General features: G+C 37.8%; 2 protein-coding genes across 2 annotated transcripts; both read left to right on the top strand.

Annotated features, from left to right (window-relative positions):
- Positions 1-6352: 6352 nt before the first annotated feature.
- LOC136674140 (vacuolar ATPase assembly integral membrane protein VMA21-like) lies at positions 6353-11620 on the top strand. Its single transcript, XM_066650025.1, has 3 exons — positions 6353-6543; positions 10959-11068; positions 11165-11620. The coding sequence occupies exons 1-3, from the start codon at positions 6488-6490 to the stop codon at positions 11305-11307; spliced, it is 309 nt and encodes a 102-aa protein (XP_066506122.1). The 5' UTR covers positions 6353-6487; the 3' UTR covers positions 11308-11620.
- Positions 11621-12855: 1235 nt separating this feature from the next.
- Positions 12856-22560, top strand: LOC136673946 (RING finger protein 148). The gene is made up of 8 exons (XM_066649744.1): positions 12856-12872; positions 13019-13497; positions 18591-18838; positions 20023-20094; positions 20185-20267; positions 20840-20927; positions 21075-21231; positions 22009-22560. The coding sequence occupies exons 2-8, from the start codon at positions 13083-13085 to the stop codon at positions 22128-22130; spliced, it is 1185 nt and encodes a 394-aa protein (XP_066505841.1). The 5' UTR covers positions 12856-12872; positions 13019-13082; the 3' UTR covers positions 22131-22560.
- The last annotated feature ends 268 nt before the right edge of the window (positions 22561-22828 follow it).

Raw genomic sequence — 22828 nt, 5'->3', positions numbered from 1 at the left:
CCTCCTACAGTCCAAAAACACACGTTGGTAGGTGGATTGGCGACTCAAAAATTGTCCGTAGGTGTGAGTGAATGTGTGTCTGTGTTGCCCTGTGAAGGACTGGCGCCCCCTCCAGGGTGTATTCCCGCCTTGCGCCCAATGATTCCAGGTAGGCTCTGGACCCACCGTGACCCTGAACTGGATAAGCGCTTACAGATAATGAATTAATTATTTGGATTACAAAACCCTTACATTGTTCAGGAAGAAGGTGCAAATTAAATTTAAGGGCTAAAAATATTTTGGTAGGAAATGTGCAATTGAAATAAAAGACAACAATAAAGAAAGTGGAGAAGCTTGAAGCATCAGGTACAAAGTGTCTACATCCTCCAATCAGAAAGTACTATTTCATCATAGTCTTCAGTGCAAGAAAAAAGCCCTTACTCCAAGACATAGAAAACCAATGAAAGGCCAAGGAGTATATTTACGGAGTGTTCTCTGGTCTGGTGAAACAAACATTATTTTGCAATAATTACCAGTGCTTGTATGGGGAAAAATAATTATGAGGCTTTTAATCCAAAGAACACTATCCCTACTTTGAAGCAGGGGTGTGACACTGCAGCATCATGTCATGGGGCTGTTTTGCTGGGAAAGGGACTGGTGCACTTCAGAACATAGATGGCACCATGAAGAAAGACGATTCTTTAGAAACAGATATTTATTGAAGTAATACTCAAAGGCATCAGCCACAAATCTAAAACTTGATTGCAAATAAGTTTTCAAAGCATTCCTCCCAAGTGAAAAAATGACATGCAGTATAACTTATATGACATATTAAAAGAAAAACAAACTAATTATGTTTCAAATTACTGTTTCATATTCCTATTTTTAATTTTTAAACACAGATATTGCATTTTTTTCCTCAGTTTTTTATGTCCCATTTGATACAAGTGTTGTATTTCAGGTGGTTTTCTTCCATTGAACACCTCATGTACAGGAACATTTAGAAAATTAAATGTGTGGGTCTTTTGAAGACCCAGCCCTCTTACATTTATTTATTCATTGTCTGTAACTGTTCATCTAATGCAGGGTCGTGGTGCGCTCCGAATCACTGGGCACAAAGCAGGAACACCCTGGCTGGGGCGCCGGTCCTTAGCAGGGCAACACACAATCCCACATTTACTCACACAAATGAACACTTTTGATCTACTTACCAACATGTGTTTTTGGACCATGGGAGGAAACCCGCACGGACACTAGAACACACTAAACTCCTCACAGACAGTCATTCAGACCAGGACTCGAACCCCATAATTCCTGGTCCCTAGAGACTGAGCAATTGTCAAGTCGCACTGCATCAGTCTAGCCAATCACAAACATCTAAAAAAAAAAGCCCACTTGCAGAGACTCCTTACTCAAAATTCCCAAAAAGTGTTGTGTGATGATTGTACAAACTTGCCTTATGTGTTTGACTGAAGTTAAACCATTAAAATGCCAAGTCACCAAACACTGACAAAACGTATTTAAATATTTAACCAATTAAAAGCTGATATAATATATAAAACCTGAAAATATATTACGAATATAAAAGTGTGTGGTGCCCTGAAATGGACTGGCACCAGTGGTACCAGGTAGGCTCCGGACCCAACACAACTGACAATTAATTAATGAATTAATGAAATGTTAGTCTATTTTTTTTTTTACTTTAACACAAAACATATTGTGGCGTGAAATGTGTGGATTTGTGAACAATTCAGTTTGAAAATATTTTACCTTTGGTTTATATGAACTTTGGCCTCAATTGTACTTAAATACATTGGCAATCTAAAAAGTATTTTTTGTTGAAATCCATATAATAATACAAATATAACGATGTTTGATTCATAAGATGATAACAGGATATGTTTTGAAGATGTTCTGTATAAGAATTAAGGCAACATTCTTGATTAAAATATATAGGGCATTCCGGAATGTCCCATTACTGACCTTGTCTGTGGTAATTGGTGTATCTTTGGAAATTTCTACTCTAGAGATTAGCTCTAAAGGAAAGTTCACGTGGCTAATTTTAAATCAGTATCAGATTAAAATGTCAGAGAGCGTGAGTTTCTCTTCATTCTAAGTTGTAAACTCATTTAAGGCTTTGTTTCCTAGACTATCTGGAGCCTTCTTTAAAGGATTTAAAGAAAAATATGAGACCAAAGCCTGCTGTACTTTGTTTAGGACTTTTCCTGAACTCATTGTGCAATCTGGTAGCACAAAGTGACTCTGTTTATTATTCATTTTTCATTTGTATTGTAATAGTAAATAAATTATATATATATATATATATATATATATATATATATATATGGGAGTGGTCTTTTCACATTAATTTGCATTAACATATAACAGTTGCAGCTTTATGAATGACTAGGTATTTTACGTTCCTTAACTGCAAAGAAACACAAGGAAAGAAAAATCTTTGCCATGTGGCTTCGTTGATCTTAACATTATATGGCAAAGCTTTATTATTTAATGTGCATAAATTCTAGCATGTGCACCCTGGTGGTGAATAATGGATTAAGAGAATGGCAAAGCATTTTATTTGTGTTTTCAGTCTAATTACTGGACAGGCAACATGCAGAAGTATTCAGCCAGTGGAGTTAAAAAAAAATGTGATCAGGGAGGCCTGTGTGTTTCTGCTTGAACCTCTCCTGACTGTTAGAAAAGGCAAAGAGTGGCACTTTCTGCTCCAGTTACTCCTGCATTTACTAGCTTTCTGCTCAGCAGGTCTCTCCCAAACGTTTTTCCAAGCAGAAGCACTCAAGGAAGAGTAAGCAGCCTTTACTCAACTCAGATCTGCGGTGAATAACAAGAGCCAGTGAGTGCAATTGCATTGCAAGATTAACATGTGCTGAGACTTGTTTTCCCATTTAACCTTGAATTGAAAAACCACATTTCCCAAGGAGATCATGAATCACATAAGCTAACATATGAAGAAACATATTCGACCACAAAAACAGGGAAAATTAAGAAAAAGCCCGACACACACACACACCCTACGGGCACTTTTGAGTCACCAATCCACCTACCAATGTGTGTTTTTGGACTGTGGGAGCAAACCGGGGCACCCAGAGGAAACCCACGCAGACACAGAGAGAACACACCACACTCCTCACAGACAGTCACCCGAAGGAAACCCCACGCAGACACAGAGAGAACACACCACACTCCTCACAGACAGTCACCCGAAGGAAACCCCACGCAGACACAGAGAGAACACACCACACTCCTCACAGACAGTCACCCGGAGGAAACCCACGCAGACACAGGGAGAACACACCACACTCCTCACAGACAGTCACCCGGAGCAGGACCTTAACCCACAACCTCCAGGTCCCTGGAGCTGTGTGACACTACCTGCGGCACCACCGTGCGACCTTTGGTCAAATTCGGTTGAATTTATTTAAACTTGCCTCATGACAAGAGATCCCACAAAACACGTTAATTATAATTAAAGACGCTACTGAAGTTACTGCTGCAGTTTCAATTTTTAAATAAGAGTTAGATTTGTTTATATTTCAGCAATGCTTTCTTGTTTGCATATTGGTAGTCCACCTATGCATGATACAGTGGTGTGGGGTGCCATTTAATAATTGGTAGCTTTTAGTTAATTACAAAATGTTGCTTTGAGCCAGTACCATACCGAAGCCTATATGAGAGAATCACTTCATACACAGTATCAGAATATAATGATCACAGCCCACAGTTTCCTGATCAAGCTCCACCCAAATAATCCCTGCTTCCAGTCACCACTCCTAGCTGTGTAAATTATATATTATAACTAAAATAATTTAAAAGAATGCCCAGAATTTTTCGGTCAAAAGTATTACAAAACCCAAAATATTGAGACACTCAGCAATATGTAAATAAAAAACAAATGCAATGTGCAAAGCATTTAAACCTTATATTTTTCAATGACAACAGTCGAATGACAGTATTTGAAATGTTAAAACTGAAAATCTTTATAGATTTTTTGGAAAACAATTTGCCCATTTTGAACTTGATGCCAGCAACACATTGCAAAAACAATTGGGATAGGACAATGGTAAATGTGTGTAATGCTATAAGAACATCTAATTTATAGGGCAGTAATTCAAGAATAATATTCTGAGACATTTCTCTATGTGAGTGACAAGAACTAAAACCAGCATTAACTTGCTGTTGCCTTCGGGCCCTAAGGTGGCACTGAATTAAAAACAGACAGGTTCCTGTAGTGGAAATCACAACATGGTGCTCAGAACTTCCAAAAACTTGTTTGTGAACACAGTTCATCACGCAATCCACAAATACAATTTAAATCTGTGGTGTAAAGAAGAAACAATATACTCAGCATGACCATGATGTAACATATTTAATTGATATAACCATATGGTCTCACTGAGCTGTTGCATGCTGCCAGGCTGCTGTAAACCACTGTCTTCTACATCCACTGCTGACAGCCAGTGTTGTCCTGAAGCTTCCGTTGAGCATGGAGCTTTCAGTTGCTGTCTGCTTCTCTGACCAGCCACAGAACACATTTTCCTGGACCACTGGCACTGCCTACCATATCATCATCTGCCACCAAATATGGATTGCTAGACCGCCTGCACCAATTTATGGCGCATTGTTCATACAGAAACTGTTCATTCAAACAGGTGCATTTAGAAACAAAGGATTACAAAAATGTGGAGGTCAACCACTCCACTTGTACCTTGTTTCAATTTGAATAAAATGTTGTTGTTCTCACCTCTTTAACCCTGGAGCCCTGTGTACTGATAAAATTATATAAATATACAATTTATTTGCTAGTACGGACCATACCTGAGGCTAGGTGGGTTTGATAATGGCCGAACACGGCTCCGAACATGGGGATCAGCAGGAGTGATCCAGCGCGGAGGAGGGGGCTGACGTAGTGAAGCAGTCGAGTCCAGATCCGTCTCCTGAACTAAATGAAGCGAGTTTGTCTGACGCGGAAATTACGTGAATTTGCGGGGTGTATATAGGGCTGAGAGGAGGAGTTTGGGCGTGGTCCTACTCATAAAATTATGTTATTACACAACTTCAATTATATTCATTCATTCATTATCTGTAAGCACTTATCCAGTTCAGGGTCACGGTGGGTCCAGAGCCTATCTGGAATCATTGGGCACAAGGCGGGGGCACAGGGCATCACACACACACACACATTCACCAATCCAGGTGTGTTTTTGGACTGTGGGAGGAAACCGTAGCACCCGGAGGAAACCCACGCGGACACGGGGAGAACACACCAACTCCTCACAGACAGTCACCCGGAGCGGGAATCGAACCGACTAGTGATGTGTCGGTCGCGAACGAACCGGTTCAAAGAGCCGACTCTTGTAAGTGAACGATGAGAGCCGGTTCCCGTCTAAGACCGAGCCATTTTTTCTAAGGCTTGTCATTCAACCAATCAGAGAACAACAAGCAAGCTCCAACCCTCCAACCCTCCGAGCTGAGACACTGGGTTTTCCTGAATGCCAATCTGCCTTCCAAAACATAGTTGAAGAAAATGTAAAATCAGTTAAATGTTTGTTGACAGTTGTGGTTGTTTTAATCACTACCGTTGAATGCTGCTGTTTTGCACTTTGCAGAGTATTTGTTTATTTTTTTTTTTACCCAGAAATGGATGATTATTTAATTTAATAAGCTATTTTGTAATACCTACCTTTCGAGTTCCATTGGCTGTATTTCAGAGTTTACAAGTGATTTTTTATTAAGGTGTTTAAATAAAAATCCAGTTATTTATACAATTGAATGTGTGAGTGCAGTCAGTGAGTTATTACAAGACACCCATAAAAACAATTGGCCATTGCAACACTATTTATTATTTTTAATATTGAACAATAATATCTTGTCCATATAGTCATGTAAAATGTAGGTAATATTGTTCTGTACCAGTGGAAATAAGTGGTAAAACAAAGAGCCATTTAGGAGCCGAAAGAGCCGGCTATTTATGAAGAGCCGAGCCAAAAGAACCGGCTCCCTAAAAAGAGCCGAAATTCTCATCACTAGAACCCACAACCTCCAGGTCGCTGGAGCTGTGTGACTGCTGTGCCACTGTGCCGCCCACTTCAATTATATATTATATATATATTTATATTTAAAAAAGACCTCAATTAAAAAATTGTTATGTTTTTCAAAATTATGTAGTTTTTCATATTTAGAATAATTTCCCTAGCCTTGATGCAACAGTGTGAATGACAGCAGTCTTCCTTGTTATCATATGAAACTGTTTTTAGACAGTGGTCTATTCGATCTCTGTGGTCATAATACCACACAGCGATGACTTTTTCCACTGTAACTCAACACTCATTTACTGAAAAACCTTCCTCCCTCCATTAGAAGGCGGTATAGAGCAAGGACTTGAAGAGAAGCATTACCCTCACGTGACTTTAGCTCGGCGCCACCTTATAAACACCTCTCAATAATTCACATCCTCACTGCGTTATTCGTTTAACTTTGAAGAGGGATGGAGTCTGCATCTGTAAAAACCTCCACATCAGAAGTCGTGGCAGATTTCAGAGGGTAGGATACACGTTTGTATTTTGTAAACACAACATTGCGAGCGAACATTTGGCTAACAACTGTACGGAACATCAGCTGATGTGTTATTCATTCTTCTGGCCACGTACAAAGAAGTACAGTCAAATGTGTTCCGACCGTGTATAGTTTCCCGCAGTTAATATGAAAATAAAATCATGAAAATACACCCGCGTTTGTGAGGTGCCATAATGTCGGTGTACGTGTTAATCCTCAGGTCAGGGTTTTTTTGTTTTTTTTTAAACCGCTATATTAATTATTTCAAAGTTTCTATTAAAAAAAACTGGTACCAACAGTGAATTATAGCATTTGAATATCATTTTATAGCTGAAATATATCATGTCTTTTGCATACGATGGGGCACCCCCGTGTAAATGACAAGTTTATTTTTGTCAATGTAAACAAACATATACGTCCCAGACCACACTGCTAATCGTTTTAACGTTAGTTTGTTAAAGTTATATATTTGGGAGAAATTACAGTATAAATTTGACTTGTGCTGATCTCAGTAAATGACATATAACCTTATTTCAATAAGGAATCAGCTATACATGCGATTTGACTATATAAGATATAGTCCCAATAATTATATAAAAGGTGTAGTTGTTGTTGAATTCTGAAAGAGTCAAATACGTAAGCAGCACGTCTAAACCCCAAGCTTAAATGCATGTTTTTGACAATTTTACTGTAGAAATGTTATATTTGACTGAAATGCTAGTCTCAATTTCAGCAGTATATAAAAGATAAGGTATTCGCATTGGCATATAGGTGTCTCATGTTCTCCCTGTGTCTGCGTGGGTTTCCTCCGGGACCTCTGGTTTCCTCCCACTGTCCAAAAATATGGAGGTTAGGTGAATTGGTCCTCCAGGTGGATGGTCGTTCCTGGTTGAGAGTACAGTGTATGCACTTGGCTGCCACTTTTCACCAGTGTGTGTGTATGTGTGGATTGAGTGTTTCATGGAATGTGGCAGTGGTGATTGTAAAGCATCCTTGAGAAAGGTGCTATGTAAGTGTAACGATAAATAAATAAATAGGCATGTACAGAAAAATAATAAAGCGTTAATAAAATGTATACATTGATCAGACACAACAAACCATCTGCCTTCAATTGTGTAGGTCCATATTGTGCTGCCAAGACAACACTGACCCAGATGTTAGCAGCAGAACCTTTAAATCCTGCGAATTGTGAGGTGGGACCTCCATGGATTGGGCTTGTTTTTCCAGCCCATACAAATAGATATCTGGGGAATTTGGATGCTATGTCAACACCTTGAAACTATTCCTGAATAGTTTTTGCACTGTGGAAGGGCACCCTATTCTGCTGAAAGGAACCAGTGCCATTAGAGGATACCATTAACCAGGATGCACTGTTCCAATCTCTTCCCCAGAAAAGTGACATACTGTCCATATAATGTAAAAGAAAAAGTGATTCATCAGATCAGACCATCTTTTTCCATTGCTACAGTGTAGATTCTGATGCTACCACTTTTGGTGGTGGACAGGGGTCAGCATTGCTGCACTGACCATTCTGCAGCTGCAAAAGCTGTGATGCACTGTGTGTTATGAAACCTTCTTATCGTAGCTGAGCATTAACATTTTCAGCAATTTGTGCTACACAAGCTCTTCTGTGGGATCTAGCCATCTCAGTTTGGCCCTTGTCAAAGTCGCTTATATCTTTGTTTGCATGTTTCTCTAGTTTCTAAAACTTATTTAATTAATTTTAAGAAATGACCGTTCCCTTGCTGCCTGAAATAGTCCGCCCTCTTAATGAGTGCCATTGCAACAAGATGATAACTGATATCACTTCACCTGTTACTAGTTTTAATGTTGACATTTAAGCAGTCAGTAATTTAATACGCTTTAGTCATTTTGCTGCTACAATCAGTAAGACAGGTTCCTCTGACAGTGTTATCACATTTCATAAATGAGGTCAAATGCCTTAACCGTAACGATAAGCAATTACATGTATTCCTCAATTTCCTCATTTCATTATACTGATGCATTTTGACTGAAAAAATAAGTGTAGAGGTGTAGAAGAAGCAATAATCCAAGAGGCTAATTGGTATCAAAGAGTAATCTAATATTCTGCTTTGTTAACATTTTTTTTAATGGCTATTTCCTGTAGAGAAAGCGAAAATGGTACTTTTCCACTGCGTGGAATTGGCTCAGCTCGACAAACTTTTCCCTGGTCGCTCTTCCACTAGCACAGCTCCCCCACACAATGGAGACTGTGACATTGCAAAACCCTGTTCCTAACAGGAACCACAGGGCTTTGAAACCAAAACAATGGCTGCAGTAACATTAGGCACTGTTTGCTCGTCGTGCTCCAGATCAACAGTTTCCTTGTTGCACGATTGGCTCTTGCTGGAGTTTTTCATCGACTACTGCTTCAAGGAGCGTTTGAACTTCTTCAGAACATCGCGGGGTAATGTTAGGAGCTGCTGGAGGTCTGCATTTTGTGGTAATTAAGATGTCTTTGGCCAGTCAGGGCCCTGCAAGGTACATAGAACATTTACAACCCCTGGCATAATTATTTATATATATATATATATATATATAGATAGATAGATAGATAGATAGATAGATAGATCAAGTAGAGGAACCACTCAGTTATGAGGAAAATATTACGGAATCACGAGAAAAGCGCTGCTTGAATTAGTTGTAGCTATAACAGCTTGAATTCTTTGAGGCATCCATCTCTCTTTTATTGCTGTTGCCAGATGAGCTTTGCAGTTGGAGCCATGTTTTTTTCAGTTTCCACCAATGATTTTCAACTGGATTGAGTGCCCAAAATTTAATTGTAGACTTTGGCATTTATTGAAGTTGTAATGACAGCCATCTTCCCCATGTGTTTATTTGACATGCAGGCTCATATCAACAATGACTGTGGAAATGTACATGTTTTCTTCATTATAAATTTCACTGGACCGGCACCTAACAAAAGTTCCAGCATCATCACCATCCAACATCATCACTTTCATCCAGTCACCCACAGTCCATTCTTTAACCCACTGTAACCTTGTTCTTTTATGATAAGGTGTTAATGATGGCTTTTGTTTAGCGTTTCTGGTGTAAATCCTATTTCTTTCAGGTGATTTCTTACAGTCCGGTCACAGACATTGACTCCAGTCTCTGCCTATGGAGGTATATTTGGTGCAGAAGTCCTGAGCATGTGACAGTGAAATTTGTAGTTGTAGAAAATAGTCACGCGTGTATCAGTAAATTTGAAGTCACAGAGAATCTCTTCAGGAGTTGCGAACCTGTAGATTGTTTTCCTCTCCCACAAATACAACTGAACACTTACACCTTCACAAACTCTTCACTGCAGGTGCACAACTCCAGTTCTACACACAAGGTCAAACATATCATGAGCTCACAGTTTTGCAGTTGCAGTGGGAAATATAGTGCACAACACATTCACACACTTGTATAAAACATGCTGTATATTCCTCTTCTTTGTTTCACTGACATCTCTCGTGTTTGAGCTGTGATCCATGTCAATCTGCTTTGTATAACAGCTCTCCGATGCAGCTATCTGATGGAATTTCTAATTTGATTGATCCTTCAAAAGTGGTAAATCCATATTTTTTGCCAGGGGTTGTAGTACCTACTCTGCTTACCTGGTGCAAACAGGGACTAAAAAAGTACCTGGTTTCAGGGACTGGGTACCAGATTTGGCTAATGGAAAAGCAAGTGCCTAGCCGAGTTGAGTAGGTTACAAGCAGTGGAAAAGTCAATAAATAAAAAAATAAGTAGAACCTGCCACCGAGAAGGGCAGGGCAATTAATTAAAATGAACATTCAGAACTTCTAATCAACCGTCTTCTCTATTTAGATTATATCAATTTTTCTTCATTATTTTTTTTATCTTAATTCTGACCCACAGTGTGTTTATGTACTGTCCCTTAGAACCACACTCCCATGGATTTAGTCACATGATTCTGCCCTGTCCAGTCTGCTACAGGAAGCAATGTTGAGAAGAACCTAAACACAAGGGCTAACCATGTACCTCAAGCAGTTTATACCAAAACAAATTGCTGTGTGACTTTAGTGAAGATGATACCGACAAAAAAAATTCAGCAACCACCAGTCCAATACAACCAGTCTCTTTCAACACTTCACCTCACCAGTCACGTCACCAAATAATAATAATAGTAATAAATAATAAGTGCATTTTTTACAGTGTAAGCCATTTCAGTGAACTATGAGGCCAAGAAGTCACACACAAAAAAGTAATGAGTTCATTAGTTTTAATCAAGGTAATATGTTGAATTAATTGTGGTATTGATTTGCGGTCATATCGCCCAGTAATATCACCAAGTTCGTTCAGTTCTTTGCATATGGACTCTGATGCAATAATGCGTGATCTCAACTCACTGAATTTCTTTTTGTGCTTTTCAGGAATGATGGGTCCATGGTGTCTGCACTTAAAACTTTGCTGTTTTTTACTTTTTTAATGGTGACTGTTCCCATAGGGCTATACTTTGCATCAAAGGCCTACATATTTGAAGGTAATCTCACACCTTTATCTTTTATTTGCATCACAGTATCATACTAGATTATCTCATTTGCATCTTTAAACAATAGTACTTGTTTTCTCTTTACAGGCACACTGCAGATGTCCAACACAGATAGCTACTTCTATGCTGCTATTGTAGCTGTTTTAGCAGTGCATGTGGTGCTAGCCCTTTTTGTTTACGTAGCTTGGACTGAAGGGTCATCACAGAAGAGGAAGGGCAAACATGATTAAATACTGAATCATTGAATGTTCATCGTTATTTCTACCCTGCTTTTTAATGTCTGCCAGGAAAATGGAAGGTGTACATTTTTGGTAGCACTAAATATTTCAAGCTGAATGTAAGATATTTTAGAAATATTAATGCAGTGTTTGAGTACAAATTGTGAATGCTATAAAATGTTACAAAACGTGACACAATTCTCAGTCTGGTGTTTTTAAGGTACTTGGAAACCTTTCTTGTTTTATGGAATATTTTTCTTTTATAATATTTGAACCAGTGCTAAAATACTGTCAAATTAAAACACGGGGACATTTTGAGATTTTATTTATTATTATTAATTACATATAACATTTTGAAAATAATTATTTTGGGATTATTTCAATTACACTGCACAAAAATGCTGAAATTTAACATGTCTAACGTGCGCCTTTCAATATTAGGAGTCAGGCTGTAAGAGAAAATGCCTCTTCTAGGCCGGTCTGGGTGTCTGGTGTTCTGACGAGTTGTGCTACCTTGTCGAAATGTGCTGCCACACAGTACTTTGATACATACATTTGTATAAATAAAACAGGTAAATGTAGTCTGTCAGAAAATTGTGCCTACAGAAATATATATAAAATATATATATAAAAATAGATATATGCACAGCCCAAATCCCCTTATTAAAGAAAGTATAAGATTATTACAGTGATAAGAAATAGTTTATATATATATATAGATAGATAGATAGATAGATAGAGAGAGTGTGTGTGTGTTTTGGTACACTCAAACAAATAATAATAGTTAACTAAGATTTTGTAAAGCATTGGAGAAAAACATTTAACACGATAAACATTAAAGGTTTGGACTGAGCATGCAGAGAGCTGCACAGTAGAACAGCTCGACACGACACCGCCAACAACGGCGTAAAACAACACCAGAATTCTTGAATTAACTTCTAAAATTATATTTTTTTTCCTGTGAATTTAACTACATCGTTTACATTTACAGCCTCTGAGGAAAAGTCTTTTTCCTTTATTATGCATGGTCACATGAAATATTGCATGAAACAAACATGAATGACTTCCCTGTAACACATCTGTGTAAAGACAATGCTTGGCAGCAAGTGGAATTCTGGTAAAACTGCCCCGGCCTGGTCTTGTTTAATGGTACTTCCTGACCAGTAAACTGTCAATATTTACGTTTCACTGCATGGTTAACATTTTTTATCATGTAAACTGCAGTTGAATAGACAGGGGGGGAAAAATATGTGTGTGTGTGTGTAACTTAAGTAAAAACACTCTCCCAAAAAACAAATTAATTAAAACAACTGCAGTGGTGAACTTAGTACATCTAGCTTCTATTGACTTGAATTAGTTTGTCTGCCTTCATTATTTTTCTTTCAAAATTAAAATGCTAATGCCTCAATGTTGTGTGGCCTAGCCAATGAAACTGAGGAAAATGTAGATATGAAAATACACAGTAAAGTACTTGGGTGTTTTAATTCAAGAGCCTACATGTAGTTATTTACACATATAAGGATATTTTTCAGACCTTCTTTCTTAAGAGGGCATGTTGTTTTCCACTCGAGGAAAGGGTAGGGCTTAACTCCTGCACTTTTGTTTTATATATATACACTATCTTAACTAGTGTTCAAGGTCCAGAATGATAAGAACAACACCACCTGACGTAAAGGCAATCTTGGATTACCATGGGCTGATATCTTATTACAATTAACTGCAGGTACAGGTCAGAACTCCACGGCGAAAGGAGAGGAGCAGAGGGTTTGTTTACCTGGCTGTTGAAAATGGACGACCAAATTGGATTGCGCCGGTTGTGGTGGGTCGGGTTATTATTGATTTCCCAGTTCCCAACCCAGGCGAGGTGCTACACGATTTTTTGGAGTGCTTATGTAGAGGTCAACTACGTTATCCCTGAGACTAACCAGAGCAAGACGAGTGTGTGCGAGTGTGGAGTGTACGGTTCAAACTCTCCACTCAACGCCGCCTCTGGGTACGTTGCTCTGCCGACCTCAGATGCTCTGGCCTGCGATCCCAACACAACTTTTGCGGTCAGGCGAAAGCCCTGGATCGCCCTCATCAAAAGAGGCAACTGTAGCCATGCGGTCAAAATCCAAGCTGCCCGACAAGAAGGAGCCTCAGCTGTGGTCGTTTATAACATCGATGGCACTGGAAACAAGACTAACCGCATGTCCCATGAAGGTAATATTAGATTACGATTAACTGCTATACTTCTCTCTGTGTGTGTGTGTTCTTGTGATTGTGAATCCATTGTGTAATAAAGAGGCACATCTCTAAACTGTTCAGCTGATACACACAAGTTTTTAACACTGGTAGTTTTTGCCCTTGTTATCTTGAGAATGGCCCTAATCTCACATATTACCAGGGTTCAGAAGAAGTTATGTGATCAAAGTAAGGATTGCACTGCTGGCAAAATACTACAAATCACTGTATATATTACATACATGTTTATACATTTTAATACACAAAGACAATTTAATGTCTGTCATTTTTACCTAGTTATATAAAACTATCATTTATTTTTTTTAACATGGTACTTATCAAGAGTAAATTATTGTTATTATTTTCATATAGACCTGTATCAGTGGATCTTCTGTTGCTTTTTCTTGGAGCACCTTTGCATTTATCACTTATGTTGGTGAATGTATTCAAAACTATGTCAGTGAAATCATTTATTGTCTGCCTTTGTATAAGGACTGATTACTGCTTCATACTCTACAGGAATAAATTCCATTACTCGTTATATAATACAGCAAAATGTATTGATCATCCTTTGTTTCATGACCCATAAATTCAGCTAGCCGTGACAACTGGTGTAAACCTACATTAAGATGATTCTAATATTTGTCAGTTTTCATAACGCTTGCTTTAGTCCTTTTTACTCCGTAGCAGGTTATAACTGACAACTGTCATTATAAAGTTGTCATAGAGCTTTATGAGTTATGACCTACAGTTGCATGCTACATTAAGTTTAATTGAAGTACATTTTAGGCTTTGTACCGTTCTCCAGCTTCACAGAAGCAGTATCCAAACATAGCCCAACCTCTTTGCTTAGTCCCGTAAGTCTTTATCTTCAGTGCTGAGTCGCATTTCTTGTTGCGAATGGTCCCCTTCAAAAGGTTAATGTAAACACCTGAGTATTAAGTAATAGTTTCAAAAGCTTTCAAGTCACCTTTATTATTAAAGTCTTAAATGGATGTGTATATGCTGAAATATACAAAAGAAAATGTCAGGAACAAACCACTTTTGTAAATGAAAGGAATCAGTTTTATAGAGAAACGTCCAATAATGGGAGGACACTCAGGACTTTCTGATCAGTGACAGTACAGTCATAAATTGTCAAACATCTTACATAATGTTATGACGTTATATACTTGTAAATGTGAATATGTTGAGTTATACTGCTTATGTGCTTTCTTTGCTTTTGTTACTAAAGTTACCAGACTCTTTCCTTTATATTGTTCAAATGTAAGAGAAAACAAAGAGTAATTTGTAAAAAAAAAAAAAAATTGTAATTAGTAGTCTTAAAGTGTTAATGAAAAAAGGGCTCATTAATTTGTAAAACTTGTTTTACTTGTGAGATATAAGTTGTTTTTTGAAATAACATTTATACAAATGTTTTAAATATTTAAAACATTTTAGGGAAAAATATTGTACAAATATCTGATTAAGACTCTGCCACCTGTTAAAACATTAAGGCTTGGCTGAAAGAAACACTTGGCTATAAGATGGAACTCTTATCAGCTGTTTAATCACGATAAAATGCCTTGTGTACTGTACTTCAGACTTCGCTTAGAAGAATATTTCCTCATCCCTTATTCGTGCAACTCCCTTCTGCTCCCAGTTGTTAAAAGAGAGATGCAAAACACAGAGCTTATAAGTTTAAATATGTTTATACATTCCGCAACGAGATTTTTATTATATTGAAATGATTACAAACATTAGGACGGTAATTCCAGACTTGAACGCCAGGTTGGTTGCCAGTAACCTGTATAATTTATTTAGAACCACAGCTGGTAACTGACATGAGACGTATCCAGGTTTATTGCTTCTCTAGGATGGGCTTCACTGAGCTCCAAGGGTAGTTAGTGTTTAAAATCCTTTTCAACTCAGATTAATAGATTTTTTTTTCTATGTAGTCATATTCCTGTTTGTTTAGTCTTTCATAATCATTTAAACTTTTTGAATGACTGATGAAGCCTTACAGGAACAAGTAACTTTCATTTCAGGTTACAGTACATTCATTCATTCATTCATTATCTGTAAGCGCTTATCCAATTCAGGGTCGCGGTGGGTCCAGAGCCTACCTGGAATCATTGGGCACAAGGCATGGAGGGGGCGCCAGTCCTTCGGTTACAGTACAATCTTTATATTTTCTGGACATGACCTAACAGCATATAAGTTTTACACATAACAAACCTAAATTGGTAAAGTTGTGATAAATGAAGTGAATACATGTGTCGTGCCTATCTGCAAATATAAAATTTTCTTCACAACTGAATGTGTACAGTGTATACACATCAAAATGTCAAAAAAGTGACAGTTGAAGTGACTATAAGAAGTCGAAGACTTGCTTTAAATAACATTTTTGTACAGAGTAAAATGGAGAAGTAGATAGGAAACTTATACTGGGATCATTACAGTGACTATGGCCTCAGTAAGCAGCCATATTGGTGATATGTATATCATTGATATTGAGAAATATGTTGTGAAAGTAAAAACTGTGACAGACCCTTAGTCTTTATAACATTCTCAGTTTTAATTTGTTCTTTTTTTATACCCCTCTAATTTTTTAAAAAGTGCCTTAGAAATAAATATACTTTTGGAGGCTTCTTTTTTTTCTTTTTCTATTTATATATTTACAAAACATTCCCTGTTGAACTGAAACATTCCACAGCTAATTATTTGTAACTGCTTACCAGTTCAGGGTCACTGTGAGTCCGGAGCCTACCTGGAATCACTGGGTGCAATGTAGGGACACACCCTGGAAGGGGGGCCTGTACATCGCATGGCACCACAATCTCATACAGTCACTCACACCTTCACACCAATGGACACTTTGAATCACCAATCCACCTACCAACATGTTTCTTTTTAGCCAGTGGGAGGAAACCGGAGCAACCGGAAAAATCCACATGGACACAGAGAACACACTCCCACAGCAGGGCTCCAACCCGAAACCCCTGGAGCTCTGCGACAGTGACACTACCAGTTGCATGCTTCAAATATTATGTACGCAAAAAAGCTTATATTTTTGCTTTTCAATTTGAGTAAACAACATGAAAATGTTGTTTAGTTTTTACCGAAATTGTAAAAATTTTTGAATTTTTTCCATTTTTTATTTTTAATATTTCTTCATGAGTAGTGAAATATCAAGTTTTTCACATAGAAAGAGAAATAAAATATCTCACATAAATAGCTTACAAGTATTTACATCAAATCACATTTAAATACTGTATGCATTTGTCTGAAAAAAAAAAAAATTTTACGTTTGTGTAAACATGCTTCAGCAAACCGCCATCATCCTTATCATTGTCCTAGATGTCTGTTTATGGACCACTTCAGTTAGGAGAGTTATTAACTACCAAGTACCAGTTCATGCTGCCTCATGATTACTTTTGTTTAAGCTGGAATTTTTCCATCTCATCTCGGACCCTGTCGCCAAAGCTTTCTACACACCACTTGTAAAGTAAACTCACCTCCTTCAAGCTGCAGCCATTGTGGACACGTTCAACTATGTAATCTTCATAGACAAGCTTCAGCCAAAAGAAATAGATGTGCTGGAGCACCTGCACCTGAGTATACGGTCACCATGGCCAGTACAAAACATCTGCCTTCTAGCACTGGACTGATTATCTGCATTCTCTGCTACTAATCATCTTATGTCAGTACCTGAACCTATAATTGTTTTTGGCTGAATACTTCACAGCAGTTTTCTAATATCTAAACTTTATCTAAAGTTTTTCAAAATGTTAATACTGCAGCACAGAGAGGAGAACTCCTTTTAATATTAATATCTGCAAATATGTTTGTGTGTAATGTATTAGACGCTTTAAAAATGTTTATTTGCAGCTTAATGATATTGATGAATGTTTCTATGACTACAGTCTTCATAACATCTTTGGCTTTGGCTTTTGTAAACTCAAGCAGGGTTTTTACACTGAGTATTGGCTAGGATATCACAGAGCAGAATCTGGAAAGTATTATGGTCTTCAGCTTATTATTTGTAATGTTCTGATATTCTAAATTAATTACACAGGCATTTATTAGGTCATGTTCAATAGCTTGGCTGTATGTCACTTAGCCGTCTGGGACTCTGGGTCATTAATTTCTTCAAGATGGTGGCATTGGCTTTGTTGTATTAACACTTAAGCTTTTTGGTACATTAATTTCTTTACTCTTAGGGCCAATTTTCATGCTTTTTTTCAAAATAAGTAAACACGGTCTACACATAACACATTGTGTAATGTATAATTACTATTTATTTGCTGAATTCATCAAATTGGGGGGGAACAAAAATGATTAAATGTGGCCTGTAAAATAGTTATGCTTTATTTTGTTTAATATGTTAAACACGAGTTAGAATAGAAATTGTACAGCAACTTTTGGGAAAACAGGTCGTATGTTTATCCCTTGTGGATGAGGTTAACCTTACCTCAGAATTATCCATAAAATGTGTAATCCAAAAACTTGGCAAGTGATATCATCTTATTTCTAAACAAAGTAATATTTAACATTTTGTGATTAGTATAAGAAGATTGTGAGATTATTTTGGTGTTCAAGATATTTTTATTGGGCGGCAGGGTGGCACAGCAGGTATTGTCGCAGTCACACAGCTCCAGAGATCTGGAGGTTGTGGGTTTGAGTCCCACTCCGGGTGACTGTCTGTGAAGAGTTTGGTGTGTTCTCCCCGTGTCCGCGTGGGTTTCCTCCGGGTGCTCCGGTTTCCTCCCACGATCGACTCGTGTGTCCATCAGTGTGAATCCGTGAAGGACTGGTGCCCCCTCCAGGGTGTTCCCGCCTTGCACCCAATGATTCTGGGGAGGCACCAGACCCACCGTGACCCTGAACTGGATAAGCGGTTACAGTCAATAAATGAATGAAGATATTTTTACTTGTTTTAAAAGTACACATGTCAGAATAAGAATTATTAGATATTTCAACTAGACTTAAGATGAGTTTATGACAAGATGTTATTTTTGTCTTATATCTTTTTGTATTATAGCTATTCCTATTAAAAACCTATTCTTAATGTTGTTCATCCTGTTTTACAGGGACTGGGGACATAGTAGCCATCATGATTGGCAATCATCTGGGCAGACAAATTACCAACTTGGTGGAGAGAAATATAGAAGTCTACATGAGTCTACTAGTGGGCAACCCATATAAGTCTTGGGAAAACCCTTTGTGGATCTACATCATGTCTTTTACCTTTTTCGGAATAACAGCCATTATCCTGGGCTATTTCTTTTATGTTATCGTTAAGCGCCTCTACAGAAACAGACAACTCAGGATCCAGCAGGTTAGGCATCTACCAGCTATGACTGAACAGTTTGGATTTTAAAAAGAGTACATTATCAAAATTGATATGTAGTTCCTCCAAATGTCTTCATGGCTTCTTTGTTGATATAGCTTTATACTATACATACAAAACTATGCAGAAGCCCCCTATTATTACTCAATTCAACAGCTTTAAGCTGCACCCATTTTCGACACATTCTTTTTTGCACAAGTATTTACTCCATAAAAACCTGGGGCATTCTGGAGCAGTTACACATGAGCCTAAGGTCCAACTGAGCTGTCTAGTGATGGAGCACCATCCAGTACCTTGGTGATGAATTGGAGTGATGTTTATGTTCCACAATTATCATTCCCGGACCTAACTACAGTTGCAAAATGCTATCAAATATTCACAGAATGTTTCTGATATCTACTCTAAAGCCTTTACTGAAGAGTAGGAGCTGTTACATAAAATTTAATGTTAGTTCTACTTTATGCTGCTCACTCCATGGCCAATCGGCTGGCAACAAACTGTACATCAGGCATGCTATAGGTTTCTGTGCCAGATGTCCTTCATAAATTCAGCCCTCTGTTTTCACCTGGGCTTAGAACCGGCACTAGGAACACAACCCCAGTGGATAGGGGGATGATGTGCAGCTTTAGATCAGGTCCCCAAAGCCCCATGGTAGCAACAACACCGCCTGTCATGCCACTGCACACTTCAGGGCCAAACGCCCTACTATGACTATAAATTTCCAAATAAATGTAACAATATATTGTCCACAAAATTTTGGTAATTTAGTGTATAGTGATTATGGGTTAAATAAAACCCTGTTTCTGATAAGATGTGGAAAAATGCACTGTGCAAAAAGTATGTACAGTTTGTTGTAAAAGAGAATGAACAATGCTTTTTAGAGGTTCCAATAATTATTCCGTTCCACATCAGGGCATTGGCAAGTTATCAAGGGTTTTAGTCAGGAACTGTTGCTGTAAAACATTTTCTTAAGACCAAGTGGCAACACTGGAATCACTTTATTTTTTCATATCTTTTATGAGAGCAGGGCTTCTTCCCTTTAATTGTAGATAATATAAAAGTTCTAATTAAAATGATATCTTAGAATTGTAAAATGTGTCTTAATAAGAAACTCCAGTGAAATGTCACAAACAACTACAAATATAACTTTCCCATGTTGATCAATTTTACAGAGAGAACTTAAAAAAGTGGCAGAGAGAGCGATTGCCAAGTTACAGGTTCGGACGCTGCGGCGAAATGATCCGGTACAGTGAAACACATTCTCTATTACTCTTTTGTTCATTTACAAGGACAACAATTAAGTGTGTGGAATTATAATTGCATTTCTTCATCAGGAAGTTGAAGCAGACGAGAACAGCTGTGCTGTGTGTATAGATTCTTTCAAGAGGGGGGATATTGTGACAACTCTGCCATGCAGGTGCATAGTCATAATCTGAACTGTTGAATGGGCTCCTCCTTTCCTCCATCTTTTGTACATAACTTTTTAATTTTTCTGTGAAACTTTGATAAATGAGCCAATCAATGTGCTCCATTATTACATTGAATACAGTCTCTTTACTTTAACTTACAATAGAGATAAAGAAGGATTTAGATACACTTTTTTTTGGGAGTCAGAACGTATTTTAAGTTAAATCTTTTGCCATATACCCATTGTTTCATCCAACACATCAAATATGAATGTCAATTAAAATTCCTTTCCAGTCCCATTTTCCATAGCCACTTTGTAAAGCTGGCCGTTTCAATAGTGGAAATGCTGCAGCGACTATTTCATAAATGATATTGCTGCAACTTCCATAATGGTCCACTTGATTTCATAATCTTCATGATTTTAAGTAATTCAGTGAGGCCCAAGTGTTCCAGGAACACTTTGTCTGTTGAGTCACTGTGTGTGTGCCAGAGAGAGAGGCAATCGTATAGTGTGTGTAACGATGATTTTCAAACTTTATGAGGACTTTAAATCTAAACCTTGGCCTTTTGTCCACTTTCAAGCCATCTCTTCCACAAGACGTGCGTTGAACCTTGGCTGCTGGAACACCATACCTGCCCCATGTGTAAATATGACATTTTGAAAGGCGAGGTCAGTTGGATTTTTTTTTTTTATTGCTATCCAGGTATAGTCATCAATAGTTATACAAACACCAGCGATTATCTTACAACCCCTTAATTTTTGTTGCTAAGAAAACTGAATACAAATGTGACCTACCATTGATATGTTTCCTTGAAGGTTGGGGTAGAATCTAGTCAGGAATCCTCCAGGTCACCAGCAGATGTCAGGTTTTATCCAAGCTCTGTGTCTGGGTCGCTAGCAGAACCAAGAGATACCCTTACCTCCCTGCATCACACTGAGAACAGGGCAGACTCACATGTTCAGACAGCTGAATGTAAGTTCATTTAAAACCACCATATTTTGATTGTCCTTCCTATGTGAATGTGTCATTTTCATACAGAGGTTTGTAGATGTTTCTTTTGAAATCGAGGGAGTCAGTACATTTGTACTGATTTGATCCCCCGTTGCTACAGTAATAGCTTTTAGACTTTGGAACATTGCTGTGAGTATTTGATTGCATTCATCCATGCAACCATTGCTGAAGTCAGGTACTGAAGTTGGATAAGAAGTTCTTCTGACTCACGCCAAAGGTATGGCTGTGTTCTCCTTCCAGAGAACAGTTCCACTGCTCCACCGTTCAGTGCTGTGGGGCTTTATGCCATTCTAGCAGATGTTTGACATTTGTCATGGTGACAGCATCACAACAGCAATGGGTGAATTAGATTCACCTTCATGTTAGAGGTGTCCACAAAAATTAGTGTGTCGTTTAAGAACAATTGTATACAATTAGTGATTGAATAAGCTACAGAATCTTATGTTATTTATGTTTTAAAAGCTAGAAAGTATGGGCTAAAGATATTTTGAAAATATATTATTTTATAAAAAAGATTACTTTTAAAAAAGGCTTGTATTATTCCTGATTCATTGAAAATGTAAAGTAAATGAATGACAGCCCTAGGACTTAAAATACATTTTTCTGTTTGAATTTTGGCTGAGAGGAGATGTTTAGTGTTGCTTTAACTATGTGCTTAGTTCTTAAATATTGAGTGATGAGCTTTAAAATCAATGCATCTGAGAATAATTCGCTTTCTTTTCCCCGTTCAAATTTCAGATCATGTTTATGAAGAGCCACACACCAGGAGAAAGGAACACATATATGAGAACCCAGGATTTGAAGGAGAGCAGCAGGTCACTGGCCATCAGGACACCAATGGCCATATGCGTCAAGTTTAAAACGTTCTGCATACTCTCCTATGAGATTCTTTTAAATTGTGTTGTAAACCTTAATAGGGAATAAAGGGCTCCGCTTACTTATGATGGTAATCTGACACAAATTAGAGCCCTCAAAACAAGCAGCTTGAAATAATCAATTGTAACACCATTTGTATAAAAAGGATTCTGGGGGGGAAAAAGATTTTTAGATTAGATAATGGATTTGGGAGCATGTTTTCAAAAACATGCACTTCAAAGACATTTGTTTTTGTGGCTAAAAATTGTCTCCGTCTGGTATGTGCTAAGTGCTCTGCTGTGGAAAAATAATGACTTATTCAGAAGATTAATAGATTCTAGGAATCTACAAATGATTTCTTCACACTTAAGATCCAAAAGGGGCCAAAAACAATCATAAACTGTATCATTGTTCCTTCTAACTATTGCAAGTCGTCCTGTGACAATATGAAAATGAATAAATGTATATTTTTAAATAACATCTTGTTAACTTACTTTTAACAATCAGATTAATGGTGTTGTCTCCATCTGCAGCACAGTTTTTTACTTGAGCCAACCACTTGATATGCCAGCATGTTTATTTAAAACAAGTGGCATCTTAATGACTGCCTATGACCACAATCTAACCTTACTTAACAACACGTCTGTGCCAAAGATGCAAGCTGTGCAAAACTCCCATTTAATACGCACTATATAAACAGAAG

This window comes from Hoplias malabaricus, chromosome 17, assembly GCF_029633855.1.
Source record: "Hoplias malabaricus isolate fHopMal1 chromosome 17, fHopMal1.hap1, whole genome shotgun sequence".
NCBI classification, from domain to species: domain Eukaryota; kingdom Metazoa; phylum Chordata; class Actinopteri; order Characiformes; family Erythrinidae; genus Hoplias; species Hoplias malabaricus.
The sequence above is the reverse complement of the archived record's forward strand: the minus strand, read 5'-3'. Positions and strand labels throughout refer to the sequence as shown.

Bases quoted from the DNA above. Each gene is read 5' to 3' on its own strand.
- LOC136674140 (XM_066650025.1), top strand. From the start codon at position 6,488: ATGGAGTCTGCATCTGTAAAAACCTCCACATCAGAAGTCGTGGCAGAT. The intron at 6,544-10,958 runs GTAGGATACACG...TGTGCTTTTCAG, and splicing joins GTCGTGGCAGATTTCAGAGG to GAATGATGGGTCCATGGTGT. The intron at 11,069-11,164 runs GTAATCTCACAC...TTCTCTTTACAG, and splicing joins AAAGGCCTACATATTTGAAG to GCACACTGCAGATGTCCAAC.
- LOC136673946 (XM_066649744.1), top strand. From the start codon at position 13,083: ATGGACGACCAAATTGGATTGCGCCGGTTGTGGTGGGTCGGGTTATTA. The intron at 18,839-20,022 runs GTTAGGCATCTA...TCAATTTTACAG, and splicing joins GACAACTCAGGATCCAGCAG to AGAGAACTTAAAAAAGTGGC. The intron at 20,268-20,839 runs GTGCATAGTCAT...TCCACTTTCAAG, and splicing joins GTGACAACTCTGCCATGCAG to CCATCTCTTCCACAAGACGT.